Below are 20,429 nucleotides of genomic sequence, written 5' to 3'. Positions count from 1 at the left end.
ATAGATATTTGACAGTCCCTGTTAAAATCATTAAATGTTATCATAAACACAGCTAAAAAGCTTCCTGCCAGTGGCCGTCCTTCACAAAACTTAACATCTAGAACAGTTTTATCATAGGTAGAATGCAAAATGTTTCAATACAAGCATTTTAGTCTATGCAACATTCCAAAACTTTAGCCCACGGGGGAAAATCAAGCCATGGCAACAGTTTAAAAAGTAGCCCAATTCCATTGAGAGAAAAAAAAAACATGGACTTGACAACCCTGCATCCAACACGAGCTGCAGGAGTCAGATTTGACTGATCATGGGTTGAGAGGAATGATGGCTGACAGACCATGCTGGAGGACGTGTTGCTCAACAGATCCTGAGCCCATTGACAAATTTCTGATCTTCTTTTACACAGAGAGCGCGTGATCGTGAAATCAAAAGTGAAAGTATACAGCGAGTGCTCATTCAAAAGAGATTATATTCTCTGCATATTGATAGCGGGCCCCTGATGCGCAGAAATTATATGCAATATTAGAATGTTTGCACGAGTGGGCAGGACTGGACACAGTCTTCTTCAGGGCTCTAATACCAAAACACACACTAATGGTGACTGTATAAAGCAAAACTTAAATCCTGGACATTTTGGCCGATTTAGAAATCCCTGATGGATGCATTTTTCAAGGTCCAAAAAGAGGACATGTCCAGGAAAAAGAGGTCACCCTGTGCTAGACCATAATATGTTCAGATGACTCTCAGGGTTGTCATGTTGGTATTTAGCCAAATGACTCCAAATGTGACCACAAAACCAGTCATAAGTAGCACGGGTATATTTGTTGCAATAGCCAACAATACATTGTATAATTTAGTCAAAATTATTGATTTTTCTTTTATGCTAAAAATCATTAGGATATTAAGCAGAGATCATGTTTCCATGAAAATATTTTGTAAATTTCCTACCATAAATATATCAAAACAACTTTTAATTAGTAATATGCATTGCTAAGAACTTAATTTGGACAACTTTAAAGGCGATTTTCTCAATATTTTGATTTAGATTTTTCTTTTTTTTTTTTGCACCATCAGATTCCAGATTTTCAAATAGTTGTATCTCAGCCAAATATTGTCCTATCCTAACAAACCATACATCAACTGATGTATAAATCTTAATTTAAAAAAATCGAACCTTATGACTGGTTTTGTGGTCCAGGGTCACAAATGTGAATGGAGCTTTTACTCATAAAAAATTAGTATTTTTTTGTAGTTTTTTTTTTTTTAAGTTGGACCATAGAAACAAAATTTTAAGGACGTTAAGCCACTTTGTTCACACTATTTGTGTGTTTTGGATTTCTCTTGTACCCAAGAGATTTTAAGAAATTAAAGATTAACATTTTAGCCACAATGTGATTCTGGTTTTACAACAAGACAAGCAGCTTAGATTTAAAAAAAAATCTACAATGACGTTATTTAGGGTCTTGTGCAAATGTAGTGTAGCTCAATATAACCATTTAAACTAAGCACCTCATGTGGCTGTGATCAGGCACTGAGTTGATTTAGGATGTGCCACAGCTACTGTACAGTGTGATATCATATTAGTCCTGACAAATGCGTGTGGGTGTCCACCAGATCACTCACAATTTGTTTCTAGATTGTTAACTGTGTCTCCCAATGAGAAACCATGAGGTAATTTGACAAAGATACATGGATCTGTGCATGTGTATTTGTGTGTCCTAGTGTCATCTTTCTGATTCAGAAACTAATCAGGGCTGACTGTCCTTTAACCTTCTACTTGCCAAATATAGATTTCTCTATATCCCCACCCCTCTGTGATGTCAGAGAGATCAGTGAATTTCTTGGAAGTTATACATATCTTCTCTGATTTTCACTTCCCTCAGCCTTTTATTTTATGTTGTGTAATCTAGTCTAGCGTTAATGCGATATAATCTATCAGTTAATCTAGTGTAGGTTTCATGCTTTATATTACAGTACATAAACCAGTCTTTAGTGTTATATAGCCTACCTCAGCATGCATGTGTAACAACCTGTGCTTATCTTCAACTGTTGTTGTCATTGCATTGAGACTGTTAACAGACAATATACTTGTTCAGGTTGCTACATTTTCAGCATTAATGTCAAACGCATGAACATTAATGTTTCTGTGTGTTTTGCCTAAGTGCATTTGGCTGTGGTGACAAGCAGGCATGTCTGTTATGTAACCTGTAAAGTTGCCTGATTGAGAGGGTTAACATGCCAACATGGCAATAAGAGAACTTTTCATTTATTAGGAGCCTAGACAGGTTGATGAAGGTTCCCCCTTAGGTATCAAAAAGTAGGACATAGTTAGCTATCCAAGAACAGTTATGAAACCCTCCAACCACAGGCCAACTACATTAGTGCGAAAAGGAATTTATTTCCTGTCAGTAATTTTCGGTGAGAAGCTGAGGTTCCTCTCGAGCAATCAATATTGTGCAAAATTAGTGTTCAATAAGATATCATTCTAGGTTGCTATGGTTACCTCGTCGCGAACGCGAATTCTTCAGCGTACATCGTGTAGCGCGCTCTAACAACCTTGTAACTTTTGTGGCAACTGAAATGTTGTTTACAACGTTTTAAATTTCAACCTTTATGGAATGTATGGGGTCCGAGTCGGAGCCAGTATTTTAAAGAGAGTGAGGCGCTGTCCAATTAGAGTCTTATGTGTCGAATAACGGGCGTAGTGGCGTCACAGCTTTTGGGAGGAACCACGTGTCCTGCAAAAAATAGCCGGTCACGGTTCCCCTCTTGAGGCAGCGCTCAGCCAGAACTGACCGGTAAGATAACAGACTACCGACGGACTCACAAGTCACAGCTGTCAGCCGGGGCTGTCATTCTCATCGAAAACATGGTGAAAAAGACTAAAAGTCCCGTCACTTACGCAAAAATGAAGGGAATCGTTTCATATTTTACAGGTAAGCTCAAATACTAGGCTATTTCTCAAAGTTTAATAAAAAGAAACATCTTGAGATTTTGGGTCAGATATTACACAGAAAGTATTTGACAATAAATTAAATGTTTTAATGTATACTTTAACAACGTTATATAAATGTACTATATCTAATATATATAGTACATGAACATTTTGATTATTTTTAAAATTGTAAAGATAAATTATATTTACTGTCTATACATACCCTAATAAGGGTTGTTCTGTGTCCACTATATGGAGATATTTCACTAATTAAAAATTATTTTGTGTTTTATTTTCTCAGCTTTAATTAAGGACAAGAAGCTCCGATCCAGTCACCCTATCTATCGACAGTGAGTTTCGTCCTAGTCATCATTTTCCATTGCATGAGCTAAAAGTGAAGCAGAGCATGGCTCTGTATGTGTTCCAGTCCAGAGTTCAGAAGATTGACTCATTATTTAATTATTTCTGCAAAGATCAGCTGAAAAATCAGGAATGAATTTAGTCCTTTGCACTACGATGTCATTACAGATTGACCACCAGTGTGCTTTAAAGACCATGACCTACTTATAGTAACATTCCAAAGTGAAACCAGTAGCCAAGTGCTGTTCCACATAGGTGTTGAATGACTTTGAGGCAGTTTTAGGAGAATACATAGACATAGAACTAAAGCTCAACATTTGTCTAAAGCACTTGCACTTTTCTGATATGGTTTCTTTTATTCCAGGATGGATTTCTTGCGATCTGAGGGTAGTCTTTCTGAAGATGACGGAGCAGCAGCTGTAAGTGAACTTTACAAGTTCATGTTCACTTGTGTGTTCTTGGCCTAAATAAAGATTAGTAATATCGTACTTTAAGTATTAATAAAGGCCTCCAGTTCTTTCAGAGACATAAGGTCAAGTCAGTTGCGCTGATCTGAGTTGCTGTACTGGTTGACCTACAGTAATTTATAGATGTCACAGGAAGTGGAGTGAACTGTGCTGTGGTTTCATATGTCACTGGAGTACTCTGCTGACTCGCTCTCTCTCTCTCTCCCTGATCTCTCTGCCAGGTTTGTTACAGTAATCCACAATCAGAGGAGCCACAGTCTCGGTAAGTGGGTGCTCAGATATCAAGCTATATGGACAGAAACATATACAATTACATATAAATATTTATTTCAATATGATTTTAGGGTATCTGCGGCTGATTTTGACTACTTGAAGGTGATCGGGACAGGAAGCTTTGGCAAGGTATTTTGATTATAGCGTCTCACTCTGTTTTGTGTTTCTTTAATGTATGAATATTTTAGAACTTTTCTTTGATTGTCTGTACTCAGGTGTTCTTGGCCACACACAGGGAAAATGGCAGATATTACGCGGTTAAAGTTCTACAGAAACACATCATCTTAACAAGGAAGGAGGTGAGTATGACTGTATAAATATGTGAGTATAATTATTTGATTCATAATGTGTCTGTGTATTCACAGTGTTGTTTTTTGTACAGGAAAGAAATGTCATGTGTGAGCACAGAGTGTTGTTAAAGACTGTTAATCATCCATTCCTGGTGAAGCTCCACTTCAGTTTTCAGACTAAGGACAGACTCTATCTAGTGCTGGACTATGCATGTGGAGGAGAGGTATGTTTACTTACCTACTAAATAGGGACATTCCATAGAATTTATTATTTTTGTTTACAGCTAGTTATAAATACTACAACCTAACCCTAACCCACACAAAAAATGTTATGCATTTTTTGAATTGTGTGTGTGTGTGTGTGTATATATATATATATATTAATTTTTTTTTTTTTTTGGTTGTTGTTGTCAGATTTAGTTTACTTCTAGGTACACATACACAATCAAGTACAGCACAGCTTTGCATCTGGACTTGTTTATGGTGATAAATTCATTCGTAATTTCAAGTCAATGACCCGATTACCCAATCAGAACTTTATAATTGAGCTACAGCTGGTTTTCAGTTTGTATCTCTCTGACACAATGTTGAATTGAATATTGAATTGAAAAATCACACATCACCTCTGTTAGAAGAAAGAAAACAGCGAAGCCAATCATAGAGGACAAAGTTGAACTACAGTCGCATTATCTAGGCCTGTTAGTCCATCTTTGCAAAGCCAGACTGGTACGATTTCAGAACTAAAGCATTTATAGGACATAAGGAATTATTGATTTAGTCCGTCTGAAAATTAACTTTTTCAACCAGGGTCCGCAGGATGACTTTAAATTATTTATGTGTTTGTGGCAAATCCAAATAGTACTGATTTGCATGTATTAATGATTGTCTATGTCGTTTTTGCAGCTTTTTTACCATTTGCAGAGAGAGGGGGTGTTTGGAGAGCCCAGAGCCAGATTCTATGCTGCTGAGATGGCCTGTGCTTTAGGATACTTACACTCCCTGAAGATTGTCTATAGGTACCAACATTCTGAAATATCTGTGCCTCTATAATGCAAATAAGCCCATATGTGCTTAGTGAGAACAGAATGAACACTAACTTCCAGCAGATTTGCAGTAATCCATCTCTTTCACATGCTCACAGGGACCTGAAACCAGAAAACATTCTGCTGGATTCTGCAGGTCATGTGGTTCTGACCGACTTTGGCTTGTGTAAGGAAGGAATGAGTGGACGTGGCACCACCAGAACCTTCTGTGGAACGCCGGAGTACTTAGCACCTGAGGTTCTGCTGCAGAAGGAGTACGACAGGACTGTGGACTGGTGGGGTTTGGGAGCTGTTCTTCATGAAATGCTTTATGGCCTGGTAAACAAAACCACCAAATCAATGCTCCTTTAAATAAATAATACAGGTAGACAGGTGTGTTTTATACCTACTCTTTCTCATTTCAGCCACCATTCTACAATGCAGATCGTCTTGAGATGCTCAGAAATATTATTTATCAGCCATTGGTATTGAAACCCGGAGTGTCTAGTGCAGCCAGAGATCTGCTAAAGAGACTGCTAAACAGGGACAGGGCCAAGAGACTAGGAGCAAAACGTGACCTGGTAACCCAACAAGCCAACACACACACACACACAAACATTCACAAACAATCTGAAATTCATTTGTCTTGTGACTGGCTAAATGTCATTTTGTCCTTATTTGGCTTTTAGACGGAGGTGCAGTCTCATCCATTCTTCTCATCTATTCATTGGGATAAACTTGTTGCAAAGCAAATTCCTCCTCCTTACGTTCCCTTATTGGTGAGTTTTTTTTTTTTTTTTTTTTTTTTTGTCGATGTAGGGATTATTCACCTAACAATTACCATTTTTACTGTTTCAAACCAGTGCAACTTTTTTCTTCTGTGGAACACACAAAAAAAGAATTTTTGACAAATGTCAATGTTGTCTTTCACTGTTTGGACAAAGACTTTCTTCAAAATATATTTTCTCTCTCTCCATTAAATTTTTTAGTCCATACAATAAAAGTCACTGGGGTTCAAGATGCTGACTTTCACTGTATGCACAAAAACATACTTCAAAATATCATCTTTTGTGTTCCACAGAAGAAACAAATGCTTGGAACAACGAGAGGTTGAGTAAATGGTGTAGGAGATGAGAGGTGATTTCAGACAGATAACATGTAAATAATTGATTTGTTTACATGTCTGTATTTCAGTCTGGCCCTGGTGACCTCACCAACATTGACCCTTGGTTTACAGAACTTCCTGTTCCGCAGTCGCTAGGAGCATGTGAGGAGTACGGAGCAACCTTTCCTGGCTTCACCTACAGCAATGAAAACATTCTCTCACTGACTCGTGGACATTAAGACAGAATTCTGTCAGACCAATAGACGTTTTGTCTGAATATCTTTCTAAAGATGGATGTTTAACTTAAGCAAACTCTGAAACACAGTTCATTTTTATGTTAGCTGGACCAATGCTTTTGCACAAGACTACAAAGTTTCTATCAAAGGTGACTGTGCGTTTTTTTTTTAACACTCATGTTATTTAATTCCTTTTTTAGCCCTATTTGATAAAAAAGAAGACATTTGTACTGAAATACAGTGATTAGTGGCGTTCTAACAATACTGTGATGAGATGAAGTGAGACTGCAGGTTGCATCAGAGGAAGTTGTGAGATGGAATGAATATTAAATCTCAATGTTAATGAAATTGTGTATAGCATTCAGATGGCATTGGTTAAATGTTTTTGATGAAACCGTATGATCTGTAAAAGAATGTCCATTCTTGGAGGAATTGTGGAAACAATTAAATTATTATAACCAAATGCGGGGTTATGGAGTATCATTATCATTATGGAGTTTAATTATAAATGATAAATGTCTCAGTTAACATGTTTCAATTAAATTATCAAAAACTTACATGCTTGCACAATTCAGAGTGGTGCACAAACGCTGTAAGTTACTGTAAATCGAGACCTGAATCACGAATAGCATCTGGGTCACGAAGTAGCACACAGTTGTCATCCCCAGACCACTGGAATTTATCATTTGCGACCGCTTTGCGGTGTTCATTGCCATTTTTATCACGTTTTACAGTGCTCTGCTGGCTAAATTCGTCTCAAACCTACTTTGAAAACAACGTGCTAATCAATGAAAAAAAAGTCACTTTTGAGCTCACAGCGCCATCTTGTGTCGTCATCGCTGTCTTCCGTTCCGTCACTCTCGTCACAACGCGGCCGTCAAAATATTATTTAAACATTATAAACTTCAGTTTACAACTTGACGCGGTGTTATCTCATTAATAAGCTCTGCCTTTCTTTTTTTATTGCATATGGCCCAAACATGCCCCTCGAAAGAGATTTGAGGAGAAAATCTGAACACGTGATTGTTACAGGAAACCAAATCATCATCACTAATGACTGTAAACTGAAAGGATGTGAAAATCCTGCTCTACTTCAGTGAGCACGCCTTTAAATACTGCATTAAAACGCAACGATTAAAGTGCATGGAAAACGCAAAGAGAATCAAAACCATTTTCCGTATCTGTCTCATTAAGGCCTTAAACTGTTTAACAGCAACAAGCACCGATAAAACAAGTAAAGTCTCGTAAGGACACACCAGCACTCAGTTGCTCTGGTTCTTTGTTACATTAAGAGCATCTGTCACACATATATGCTGCGATGAAGTTTATCTGCGCTGCAGAAGTTAGACAGACACATATTACCCCGCGCATGCGCACTAACGCCACCATCCAGCTCTTAATAAGAGTTAAGAGAGAAACGAGGTGAGTCGCACGTTTATCAATAAATACGACGTTAATGTCGTCACCCACGCAGTAAACAACGATACTAACACGGAGTGCGTTTCTTGTTTAACACTTTTCAGCCACTGCGGCTATTTTCAGCGAGGTTTGAAACCCGTGAGGATAAATAGAAGTGACAAGTTTGTGCAGAAGAAATTAAAAGCATGCAATTTGTTATTTCCTCAGGTCTGCGTGCACCCGAGTTGTTATATTTATACACGGATGAACGTCACCTCATCCCAGGTGCCTCGGGAATTGTTTTTCTTTTGGAGAAGCGCGTGAAAGTGTTGATTTGGTTTATTGTAGGATGCCCTGCTAATGTTCCAGCTAGCCGGGGCTATCAGAAGGCTAGCGACATTCCGTGACAAGGGGAAAGTAAGGAGTTTGTTGACGGAGGGGAAAACACTGCGTTTTAATAAAACAAGTTGTACACTCGGCCTCCCCGTGTTGGTTAAAGGTCCGAGCGACGTGAATCAGACCAGAGAACTGTTATAATTTACACACTTTAAACGTGTCGGCGGCCCTTTGCTATGCTCCGCCATTTTGTGTGTCAGTCGAATGCTAATAATGGGGCTCGCACTTTATTTATGCTCAGAATAAATTCCGGCATCACTTGAAATATCCAAACAAACGTTTTTTACTCAACCGGGCGAGCTTCCAGGCGATGTTTCCGAGGCGACGTGACTGCACGGTCTGGGATTTAGATGAAATTTTGATTTATGATAAACGGCAGGTCAGGAACGTTATTACACTATTGCACGTTGTATACGAGCGATAACGTGCTTAAACGACGACTTTATTATTTGAAACCAATTCATCGCGGATGTGTGCGTTTTAACTTGCCATCGCACGCATCCGCGAGTTTTTAAAGCGCGGGTTTAACGAGATTCTTTTAAAACAAGGAAAAGCTAAACTTGTTCGTCTAACTTTACTTTTAATCGCTTTCTTCCATCAGTAACCACCAAAGTAGTTTAAATGTGTCAGCGAGAGTCTGTATACATGGCTTGCCCGTAGAAATTGACATCGTAACTGTGTGGAAATACATGTTTTGGTGCTGGTTTAAGTGCTCGGTGCAGTCCGTCCTGCGAGCGGCGGTCGCCCTCTAGCGGAGCTGACTGGAACTGCACGCGCCGCGCTGCTCTTTCGTAAGTTGCGGGCGTTTTGTCAGCCGCAGTCAAAACACGGTTTTCGAGAAGTCGTCGTCATATTTGAATAATGGAAACAACAGTTTTGGGTTGTTTACTAAAACAGTGTGTGCTGACCTACCTTATTAAAAACGTCTTGGCGAATTTCATCTACCCTCTTGCCGTTTGGAGGTGATTATGACTAGGCCTGTGAAGACCACTGACCATAGACAGAACAAGGATTCGGTTTTTACAGCTCAAGTCATTTTTATTAGAAAGATATGGAAATAAAGCATTGGTATCTTAGTCTCACATTATATTGCATTCAAAGTTTTCTATAACATGCGCAGTAGATTTTTTTTTTGGTCCCGAAATGCACTTATGTATGCATTACAGCACTTTTAAGTCCTCAAGACTTAGAATAATTTAAAACAAGACAAAACAAGCATTAAATTAAACTGAAACGGCTTAAACGTTTTTAGCGTATTTCTACAATATTTCATATTTTCATTCACCCCCTCAACAACGTTTTTTTTTTTTTTGGGGGGGGGTTCCGGGGGCTCAGGATTCCCCAGTCTTGGAAAACCTGAATATATGAGAAAGTCTAGTTTAACTTTAAATAATGCCAATGGCATTTTTATTATGGTGGTTGTTGTGCATTTAAGTAGTTATGCCAAGCTCTAAAATATTAAGTAAAACATTTGTAGTTTGATAAAATTTAAGATGCTGTCCATGTCGTAACAGTATATTTTCTTTTTTGACCTCCATAGGTAAAGATGGCAGAGACATCTACGAGTGATGGTCCTGCCACAGGAACCGATTTTGACATGATGAGCGCACTTGATTGGAAGGACGGCATAGCCACCTTGCCAGGAAGTGACATTCGGGTACAAATATTTAATGTATATGATGCATAAATAGAGGGGTGAGGGACATATGTGACTGTTAGGAATGTGCTGATGCAAAAAAAACAATATCTGATCTGTTTTTAGTTTCGGATGACTGAATTTGGTACCCTTGAGATCGTCACAGAGGTGGAGCCCAAAGTTAAAGAGGCAGAGCTTACAGGCTCACAGCCTCAAACTACAGGCACCAACAACACTAACTCTCCTGAGCAAAACAAAACATCAAATCAGTCTGCAAAGCCCCAGTCAAATACAGAGCATCAGACAAATACAGTGGGTGAGTACCTGTAACTCGCACGTATTCCTACCAAATAATTTTTTGGAACTCAGTATCTCTTTGCTTTCTTTCAGTTTCCACTGACCCCCACAGGCAGGCAGGGGGCAACAACGCTGTGGACAGCCCCAGTGTGAGTACAGTGCCCAATGCGATTGTTCCCATGACCGAGGCGACTGCAAACTGCAGGTCATGTGGTCACTCTGGTTCACGCGAATCCTTTCTACAAGGCAAATATTGCAGCGCTCCTTGTGTACAGCCCACCAGTGGCAGGTACATGTTTTTGGCATTCACTGAGCTGTAACAGTTGCACTGTTTATAGTGTATTAAGTCTTTGTGTGTATGTGTGCAGGTCAACCCCAGCTGAGGCTGTCGAAGGGGAACGTTTAGGTAAACGTGTGAGAAAGAAGAAGAAGATGTTTATGGAGTCTGGAGATGAAGAGGAGGACAACATAGAGGAGGAAGAGGTAACACACACACACACACACACACACACACATCCGCCTCAAACAAAGCAGAACAAATTCAGTATTAATGAGATGTACTTAAGTGGAATTTACTGTGTTGCTCAATGGCTATTTTGTTTTTCTCAGGAGAAGGTTAAATCCTCAAAGGGGAGACGAGCAGCTAAAGTTGCTAGACTAGGTTGGTAATATTAATTTATCTCTTACATATGCGGAAACACAAACTCTAATTAAAAACACTGATTATTTAATAACGCTGTTAAATGTAATCTTTATGTAATTTCAAAATAAATATATCCACACTGTACATTATGACGTTGTGATAGCATCTAAACAACTGAGTTTTTAGTTTTTTATTTTACTTGGACAAAACAGTAAAGAATTGTAATATTGGCCATTTATCAGCCATAACATGAAAATAATTTTCGGTTGGCCAAATACTTTTTAAAAAATGTTCTATTGCTGTATCTTAACTTGCATGAATAGATTTTGTCTTGTATATTATCACTCAGTTTCAAAATGTCCTTTATCCTTTGTATTATCAGTTATAATGAAGATTTTTCCTTGTATAATCACTTAAATGCTTTTCTACTTGCCTCTGTTTGATGCTGTGTTCATAGTGACTGCACCTCTGGTTAAGAAGAAAACCTGGAGTTGGTCAGCTTATCTAGAGGAGGAGAGAGCCATTACTGCTCCCTTGAAACTTTTTAAGGAGGTGAGAGACGCAGCATACTGTGTAAAGCTTGTGTGTCTGTTCACAGTTATATAGGTAACATCGAATGATTAGGATCCTGATTAGATGGTTAGTCAGTCCTTTTTTTTTTCATTAGAAACAAAAAAGTATTACTTAAACTGGATGGAATTTTTTAAAATGATGAATTCTGTGAAATTCCGTAATTTTGTGTTTGTGTGTTTGCAATACAGCACCAGTCATTTCCTCAAAGCAGGAATGGATTTAAAGTTGGCATGAAGTTAGAGGGGTTGGACCCCAGTCACCCTGCTCTCTTCTGCGTTTTGACTGTTGCAGAGGTAACCAGAGGCAAAAGTTCCTGTGATTTTACTTGATATGTAATTTTTAAAGAAACCAAACGAAATACGTTTTTAGCTGTGCTTATTGTAAAATGTGTATTTGGACATATTTGCCTGCTGTTCCAGGTGCAAGGCTACAGGATTCGGCTTCACTTTGATGGTTACCCTGAGTGCTATGACTTCTGGGTAAATGCTGACTCATGGGATGTGAAGCCGCCAGGCTGGTGTGAGAAAATGGGCCTCAAGCTATTGCTGCCAAAAGGTGCTTAATGTACTAACAATTATGTACTGCAATAATAATCTGTTGTCAAGGATACAACATGCAAAGCAGCTCTTGTGCAGAGCTCTATTTTTGTTCTCTGTAACATATTAGATGTTTTTTCTAGATGTTTCTTTATGTGTTGAAACTACTTAATCTCAATTTTTTACTCTGAATGGTGTGATTAGAAAATGGTTTACTAGTTTTTATTCTGAAATTAAACATAGATGTAATAGTATTGTAATTACATGATCATTGATTATAAATAATAAATACCACAAAATATAATTAAATAAATTCATTGAAATATAATAAAAATATAATTTACTAACTATAAAATATATCATTCAATTATAATTTCTTTTATTTGTTTAAAAAATGGTTACATTAGAATATTTTTAATGTTTTAGAGCATTTGGAATGGACAAAACGGCACGGTTTTTAGACACTCTTAGGGGCTATTCACACAGAACATGTATTTGCTTTGAAAAATGTGACATGCGGGCAGTGGAACGGGGAAAAAAACACAGGGTCTTGAGATGTGCTGGATTTTTGGAATGCCTTGTCATGCTCGAGATGCTACAAAAGTAGCGAGACGCAAGCGCAACAGTCAAACTTTTGTGTTTACAAGGAAAAACTATGGAAAAGTAGCACAGTGGAATGGAAAAATGTTGCTAGAATATTCAGTTTATTTAAAAAAAATACTGTAAAATGTGTTGCATATGCTGTTTTTGTAATATTTGTGTGTTTGCTTACAGGCTGCAGAGACGGAGAGTTTAACTGGAACACATATGTAAAAAACTGTAGGGGTCAACTGGCCCCCAAACATCTCTTCAAGAGTCTTAATACAGTATGTCATTTTATATGCACACAATTTTCAGTGTTTGTTTCTGTTCTGAAGATCATGCTGTGCTTTCTGCCATATTTAGTCGGTCACGCCATCAGGATTCCGTGCCGGGATGAAGCTGGAAGCCGTTGACAGGAAGAACCCATCACTCATCTGTGTTGCAACCATTGCTGCTGCTGTCGACAACCGACTCCTCATTCACTTTGACAACTGGGATGATTCATATGATTATTGGTAAAGATATGACTGAGCAGAATTCTCCTCATCGCCCATGATTGTGTGAAAGGTAGTAAATGAATTGTGTTTGTTCTCAGGTGTGATGCCAGCAGTCCATACATTCATCCGGTAGGGTACTGTGAGGAGGCTGAGTTAACGCTCACTACACCTGCAGGTGAAACTCTTTTCATGCAGTCAGTGCATCATTTACATTTCTTTCACAAATTACTATGGAATTCCATTTTATATTGTGTGAGAAACATAGTAATACTATAAACACAAAATGTTATTTCCAAAATTAAATGATTAGCTTTTATTTGACATTGTGCTAAAGTTAAAATAAATAATTGAAATACTATTTTATGGAAATATTTACAATTTATGATGTACCTAACATTTTCTATTCAGTTAAAATTGATTAGTATAAAATTTTTTAGACTAATGAGCATGACAAGTGGTTTTAAGGTTATTTAAAGGGATAGTTCACCCAAAAATGAAAATTTGATGTTTATCTGCTTACCCCCAGGGGATCCAAGATGTAGGTGACTTTAGGGCCTTTCATACCGCTTTAGTTCCAGAACTAAATGTACAGTACTAAAGTATGATTTTGCACGAACTTTTTCCCAGTACCATTTAAAGGGTTTCATTCGCATTGACAGTGTGTACTAGGAAGTGATGTAAGCCGGTCGACAGCAATGTCATTTGTGCATAGCGTTCAACAACGGAAACAAAGAACAACAACGTAAACACCAGGAGGATGGAGTAAGCTATGATCAGAGCTGTTTTTTTGTTGTGTTTCGCGGGTTTCTCAATAATGGACATGGAATGTCGACGTATACATAAAGCGACTGAAAGAACGGAAAGGAGGACTAAGAATCTCCAACGACAACTGGCAGTGCTACATTTGCTTCAAGTGCCTGCACTTCAGCGTCTGTCCATCTATCACTGTTCATCATAATTGTGAAATAAGTTGACATTTTAAATCATGGCGGGTGAGGGCGTTTTCGTATGCCTCTGGCCAATCAATGTACACTTACGTCACATGTAGTACCAGTTGTGCTGGTTAGACCCTGCTCCGGAGTAGGAGCTAATTTGGTTCTCGAAAAAAGGCAGTCCGGTACTAAAATCGCACCCAGTTCCGGCGGTGCAAAAACACCAAAAAGTGGGTAGTTCCACAATTAGTTCTGGTACTATGAAAAGGTTCCCATGGTGCTTAAGGCCCTTTTGTTTCTTCAGTAGAACACAAACGATGATTTTTAACTCTAAACGTTGCAGTCTGTCAGTCATATAATGTAAGTGAATGGGAATCACGGCTTTGAGAGTCAAAAAAACATACACAAACAAAACCAAATTAAACCCTGCGGCTCATGACGATACATTGATGTGTAAAGACACAAAACGATCGGTCTGTGCAAGAAACTGAACAGTATTTATATAGGGTTTTTTTACCTCTGATTCACTGCAATGTCAGAACTGTCCTGGGTGCATTCTCAACAGCCGGCGCATGACGCGTCGTCGTCTTGCTTTACGGTGGATCGCAGACTTATAAGTGCATTACCACCACCTATCTCTCAAATGGACCATTGACACTCTATCTACAATCTCAATTAGGAGTGTCAATGGACTGATTGTTTTGTGTCTTTACACATCAATGTATCGTCATGAGCCGCAGGGTTTAATTTGGTTTTGTTTGTGTATGTTTTTTTGACTCTCAAAGCCGTGATTCACTTCCGTTATATGACTGACAGACTGCAATGGTTTGAGTTAAAAATCTTCATTTGTGTTCTACTGAAGAAACAAAGTCACCTACATCTTGGATGCCTGGGGGTAAGCAGATAAATATAAAATTTTCATTTTTGGGCGAACTAACCCTTTAACGTCTGTTTATTTCTGTATCTTAGATTATAAGCCTCCCAAGGTTTTTACTTGGGAGAAGTACCTTGAGGAAACTGGAGCCCAGGCTGCACCAGCAAGAGCCTTTAAACAGGTGAGGTTTGCTTCACCCCACTGAACCATGAGAGGTGGAGTTAAATCATATAGAATTGGTAAAGTGTTAGTTTAAATTAGTTATTGTGATGCAGAAGTGCAGAGTCAGCATGCATAACATGGAAATAAAATTTACAAAATTTAGTGCTGTCACGATTAATCACATCCAAAATAAAAGTTTTTGTCTGTGTGTGTGTTGTGTATGTTTATTATGTATTTTACATTTAAACATATTTAAGAAAAAATTTTATGTTCACACATTAAATATATTTATATATAATATAAATTATAGGAATATAAATATGTACATGTAATTTTTTTTATATTTTATATTTTTTTTTTTTTTATTTATATATATATTTTTAAAATATATACTGTATGTGTGTATTTATACATGCATATTTTTTGGATGCGATTAATCACGATAACCACAGCACTACAAAAAAATAAAACATTTTATCGCATTCAAATTTGTGGACATTTTGACAAAAACCCATAATAATTATATGAATGACAAATGTGCTATTTTTAGACAAATCTTATTTAGTTATTTAATTTTATATTCTGTGTAATTTAAAATTATTAGTTTCATATTGTTGAAAATTAATCATTAAATGATAATATAAATAATATGTGTGCTGGTTTTTAATTATTTATGTAAATATTATTAATTATTACATAATTTTTGGCCATCCAGAGACCACCACATGGCTTCCAAGTCGGGATGAAGCTGGAGGCAGTGGACAAACGTAATGCCATGCTTATCCGTGTATCCACCATCTCTGATGTAGAAGACCACAGAATCAAGGTTTACACTCAAATATATCTGTATCTCATTAATAAAGTATAACTAAAATCCAACATGAAACCAATTATTACTTAATTAGTCATTTATTAATAGTTATTCACTTTAATTGTATTTAATCTGCCAATACGAATAGTATATCATTGTTAACTCTCTCTGTGTTTATATATAGATCCATTTCGATGGCTGGAGTGAGGAGTATGATTATTGGCTAGATGCTGATAGCCCAGATCTGCACCCAGTAGGCTGGTGTCAGAAGACAGGTCATCCTCTACAACACCCCAATGGTAACGTACTGTTCGACACATTTACATACAGTGTTTCCACACATGGCCCCACCAGACTCATAATCAAACTCGTAATTATAACTATATCAGGTCCCAGAGTTTCTCCAGTGCCTCCAGGACAAGGCTGCCCAACCCAAGGATGCAACGGAGTCGGACACATCAGAGGACCTCGGTATGGGACACATTACACGTAAGTTATACACATACTGTTGCAAACGCAACCCATAATGTTCATTCTAATGCATATGAGTCTCCCATTTTTAGGGCGGTGAGCTGTCCATACTCAGATGTGAATTTAAATAAGGACGGGCTGGTGCCGGACAGACTGAATGGAGAGAGGCCAGTCACGCTCAGTGGACCTCCGCGCCACCGCCGTGCTGAAACACTCACTCAGACGTACCCTCCCACACCCACCGCCGGCACCCCTGAACCCCCTGACACCACCACAGACGCCTGTCCACCAGCTCGCTCAGTGCGTGAGCACGTTGTGTGAGTGTCATGAGTTACTTACAGTTTTACTTTTCTCTCGCTCCCTCTCTCACACACACACACAGACACACACACACTCTCACCCCTCATCTCTTTCTCATTCCTCCTGTACTTCAGGTCTGGCAGCGCTCCCAAATGTGTCAAGCCACCTCAAGTGAAGCAGGAAGGTGATGGGAAAGGTACACATTGATCAGATTTTGTGATATTCCGTCTTAATTTGCATTTAAGGATAATCCATAAACTCTGACAATGTTGCACATGAAGTCATGCTCATCTTTTTTGCCTTTATGTGTTAAGTTATTCAAAATCTAATTCTTATAGTCATTTGAATACACCTCCTCTATAAGCATTTCTTAATTAAAATTAGTTTGATATTTATGGTGGGTATAAAGTCAAACTTATGATATCATAATGAAGAAAAAAGCTTAATTAAAAGAACAAAATTCTTCAAAAGACATTTATTAAGTAGTATCACAGTCTATTATTAATTCTTAGAGCAAAACTACTTTTCTCCCTTTTGTCCACCAAATCACTGTCATGTGGTGCAACTAAGATAACCAGAAAAAACACAAAATAGGAAATTATAGCATACATATGTTGGCCCTCATGGCTGTCAAGGTCAGATAATTTTACCTTTTTGTAACAAGACAGTTAATATGTAAAATATTGTGCTGTGAGTCCTCAAAACATTAAAAGAATTTCTGTAAATATTTCATTAAACTCATAATATTTTAAAATGTAACTTTTTTGCAAGTATTAAGATGAAGATGTGTACACACATTTCAAATAAGAATCGAGACATTTAAACGTCTTGAAGTTTCAACACCATATGAAACAAAGAAGAATACAAAAGTACATTTCTAAGAACTTGCCAAATGTATTTTCAACTAGTAACATGTTCTTTGTTGTGGACACGTTTGCAGACCATGTCATGAATAAAGTCTGCTTGTGTTGTAGATTCTCTTCAGCAGTTCCTGCATGAGTCTGTGTTTGGTGGATGGGAGCCCCCGAGGTTTCATCTGTGTTGGGAAAAGCATGGAAAACTCTTGCCTGAAGCTTTAGGCCTTACAGCTAAGAGTGTGGCCAAGTGGAACACAGAAGAGGTGACATTTCATAAATCAAGCTTCTAAAGAGGTCTTCTAAATGTATATATTTAATTGGGTTTCTTTTGTTGATGTTTTTCTTTCAGGTGGCAACTTTTGTAAGAGGGCTGCCTGGCTGCAGAGAGCATGCTGCCACTTTTAGGAAAGAGGTAAAAAACAGAAGTAGCTTCCCTATGTACACTACCTTCAAAAGTTTTGCGTCTGTAAGATTTTTAAAATGTTTTTTAATAACAATTTCAAAGTCTTCAGTGTCACCTTTGATCAATTTATTGCATCTTTGCTGAATTAAAAGAGTTAATTTCTTTAAAAACATCTTACTTGACCCCAAACTTTTGAATGGTAGTGTATGTAGGACTCATTTAGCACTAGTCTGTGAGTGTTCTTAGACAAAGTGAATATGTATTTAAGATAACTGTTTTACTTTTCCCTACAGCAAATCGATGGCGAGGCCTTCCTGCTCCTTACTCAGTCAGACATTGTTAAGATTCTGAGCATCAAGTTGGGACCCGCTCTTAAAATTTACAATTCAATCCTCATGCTGAAGAGTGCAGATGAGGAGTAGATAACTCGCTCCATCAAACAACATGTCTCGCCCCCACCGATGTGTCCAGCAGACACAAATGTTCAGTCATTGGTCTCCTTGTGATTGATGGATATTGACAGAATCAGCCATTTCAACAAACTTTGTGATCAGAAATATCACAGCTCCTAAAGGCTGATATAGATTTGATGTCTCCCTTTCCGACTCTGCACTCGCTCTAAATTAGGACTGATATTGTCTTTTGAAACCGATCATTTGATTCATATTAGACTCTGGGAGGCGGGGGAGTACACTACACTGAGGCACCTTAAATTGTTGAAAGCTTAAACTTGATTCTTGCATTGTTGATATTTATGTTTTTATGGTTGCTAAAATGATGGCTAATTACGATTGAAAGGCACGACGGTGGAGCTTTTACTTGAAATGTAATTTTTTTTTTGTTGTAAAAATGCAAAAAGACCTTTGTTTGTAATTTAACACACATCCTGAATAATCCAAATGAGCCTGTTGAGACCACTAGAGGGCAGCAGGATTGTGTGTGTGTATGTGAGAGAGAGAGTGTGTGTGTGTGTGTGTGTGTGTAAGACTTGCAAGCATGTGTGAGTGAAAACAAATGTATAAATGTGTGCTTGCATCTAATGTCAGGGAATTCTTGCTCTGGGCAAATCTGGAATCTCAGTTTGTATTTACTTCAGATGAAATGTTTGATCTTGTAAAATGCATTTGTAAATTGTATAGTGAATTGGACAGTGTGCTGACTCTAAATAGAGTTAGGAATAGAAATGAGGGGTGTGTGTGTGTTTTAAGCCTTTGAGACCCTGACATATTGCCTTGTACATGCATTACTGAATACTAAGACACTTTGTTCTGTCTTTCACCGAGCAAAAGCTTTTTGTACATCTCTGACCTGCTGTATAATACAGCTGTAATTCTCAGCTCTGCTGCAACTGATTGTACATGTTGGAATCACTTCGTTTTCATGTACTGGTTTGGATTTGCAGTGCTTCTCAGTTGTCAGTATACGCATATGCAGGTTGCAATAGGTTCAGAATAATAGATCCAGTTAGGGTTGGAAACTGGAAAAAAAAATCGAAAATAGGGGTACAAAAACTAAAACACTGAATAAATATAGATAATACTCTGCAGATGGATTTGGCTACAAGTAATAAAGGCATTTAGATGGTGATGGAAAATTAAGATCTGGGGAATCCTCATCACAGTGGTTAGGGTCAAGGATGAGTTATATCAGATTTTGATTGTTTTCTTTGGTTTATGTGTGTGTTTGTATATTAAATGTCTCTCTTATCAGACTCTTTATGTGTGACTGATTGTGTGTTTTTTTTTTTTTTGTTTTTTTTTGGTTCAGTCTCAAATGGATGAATGTAAGAATTGAATGAGAGAATAAATAAAGATTTCCAACATAGCTGTTTTGTTTATTGTTTTGTTTTCTGTCATACAGAATACATAATGCAATCTTATCCCACATGCTTTTCTTATACCAAACTAAAATTTTAAAAGGTAACTCTTATGAAAAAGAGGCTCAACTGGTATGGATTTTCTCGTGTCTATTTTATGCAATCAAACATACTGTGTTTGAGAGCAAAAATAATTAGATTGTAATTAAAAAAAAAAAAGATTGTTTAAACTTTTTAATTAAAAATTAAATTACCTGATAACAAAACTCTTTGAACTATGAATCAATCTTTTTGGTTATAGTTCTCACTTTTCATTACACAACCATAAAAACTAAATAAAAAAACATGAAACTTTTGCTTACATATTTGGCACATTGTGTAATAATATACGGTGTAGAGAGTTTTATCAATTATTTGAAGTAGACATTAATAATTTTTTATTACAATATAAATACTTTTGCTCTCAGACACTGTATGTGTGGTTGCATAATAAAAACACAGACGTAACTCCACACACTGAGCATATAGCCTACAATACGGAATCTCAAATATTGAACATT

General features: G+C 37.5%; 2 protein-coding genes across 10 annotated transcripts; both read left to right on the top strand.

Annotated features, from left to right (window-relative positions):
* Positions 1 to 1,237: 1,237 nt before the first annotated feature.
* LOC109105359 (serine/threonine-protein kinase Sgk1-like) lies at positions 1,238 to 7,148 on the top strand. Its single transcript, XM_042741077.1, has 12 exons — positions 1,238 to 2,933; positions 3,234 to 3,282; positions 3,657 to 3,711; positions 3,981 to 4,021; positions 4,104 to 4,161; positions 4,248 to 4,331; positions 4,415 to 4,546; positions 5,226 to 5,338; positions 5,464 to 5,683; positions 5,770 to 5,925; positions 6,034 to 6,123; positions 6,539 to 7,148. Exons 1-12 carry the CDS (start codon positions 2,867 to 2,869, stop codon positions 6,686 to 6,688), a joined length of 1,215 nt encoding a protein of 404 aa, XP_042597011.1. The 5' UTR covers positions 1,238 to 2,866; the 3' UTR covers positions 6,689 to 7,148.
* An 848-nt stretch (positions 7,149 to 7,996) lies between these two features.
* LOC109104939 (lethal(3)malignant brain tumor-like protein 4) lies at positions 7,997 to 19,877 on the top strand. Of its 9 annotated transcripts, none has more exons than XM_019118269.2 (21): positions 7,997 to 8,107; positions 10,020 to 10,136; positions 10,242 to 10,431; positions 10,506 to 10,701; positions 10,781 to 10,895; positions 11,022 to 11,073; positions 11,513 to 11,607; positions 11,817 to 11,921; positions 12,048 to 12,183; positions 12,939 to 13,030; positions 13,110 to 13,261; positions 13,342 to 13,418; positions 15,145 to 15,230; positions 15,927 to 16,037; positions 16,207 to 16,321; positions 16,412 to 16,511; positions 16,586 to 16,810; positions 16,928 to 16,989; positions 17,768 to 17,913; positions 18,000 to 18,062; positions 18,347 to 19,877. In XM_019118269.2, exons 2-21 carry the CDS (start codon positions 10,026 to 10,028, stop codon positions 18,473 to 18,475), a joined length of 2,358 nt encoding a protein of 785 aa, XP_018973814.1. In that variant the 5' UTR covers positions 7,997 to 8,107; positions 10,020 to 10,025; the 3' UTR covers positions 18,476 to 19,877. The 9 variants fall into 9 exon arrangements, with proteins under 9 accessions (XP_018973814.1, XP_042597004.1, XP_042597006.1 ...); XM_042741070.1 differs by lacking the exon at positions 7,997 to 8,107 and adding an exon at positions 8,133 to 8,181; XM_042741072.1 differs by lacking the exon at positions 7,997 to 8,107 and adding an exon at positions 8,165 to 8,231.
* Positions 19,878 to 20,429: the final 552 nt, after the last annotated feature.

This window comes from Cyprinus carpio, chromosome B16 (genome assembly GCF_018340385.1).
Source record: "Cyprinus carpio isolate SPL01 chromosome B16, ASM1834038v1, whole genome shotgun sequence".
Classification (NCBI taxonomy): Eukaryota; Metazoa; Chordata; class Actinopteri; order Cypriniformes; family Cyprinidae; genus Cyprinus; species Cyprinus carpio.
Note: the sequence above shows the minus strand (reverse complement) of the source record. Positions and strands in the feature narration are given on the sequence as shown.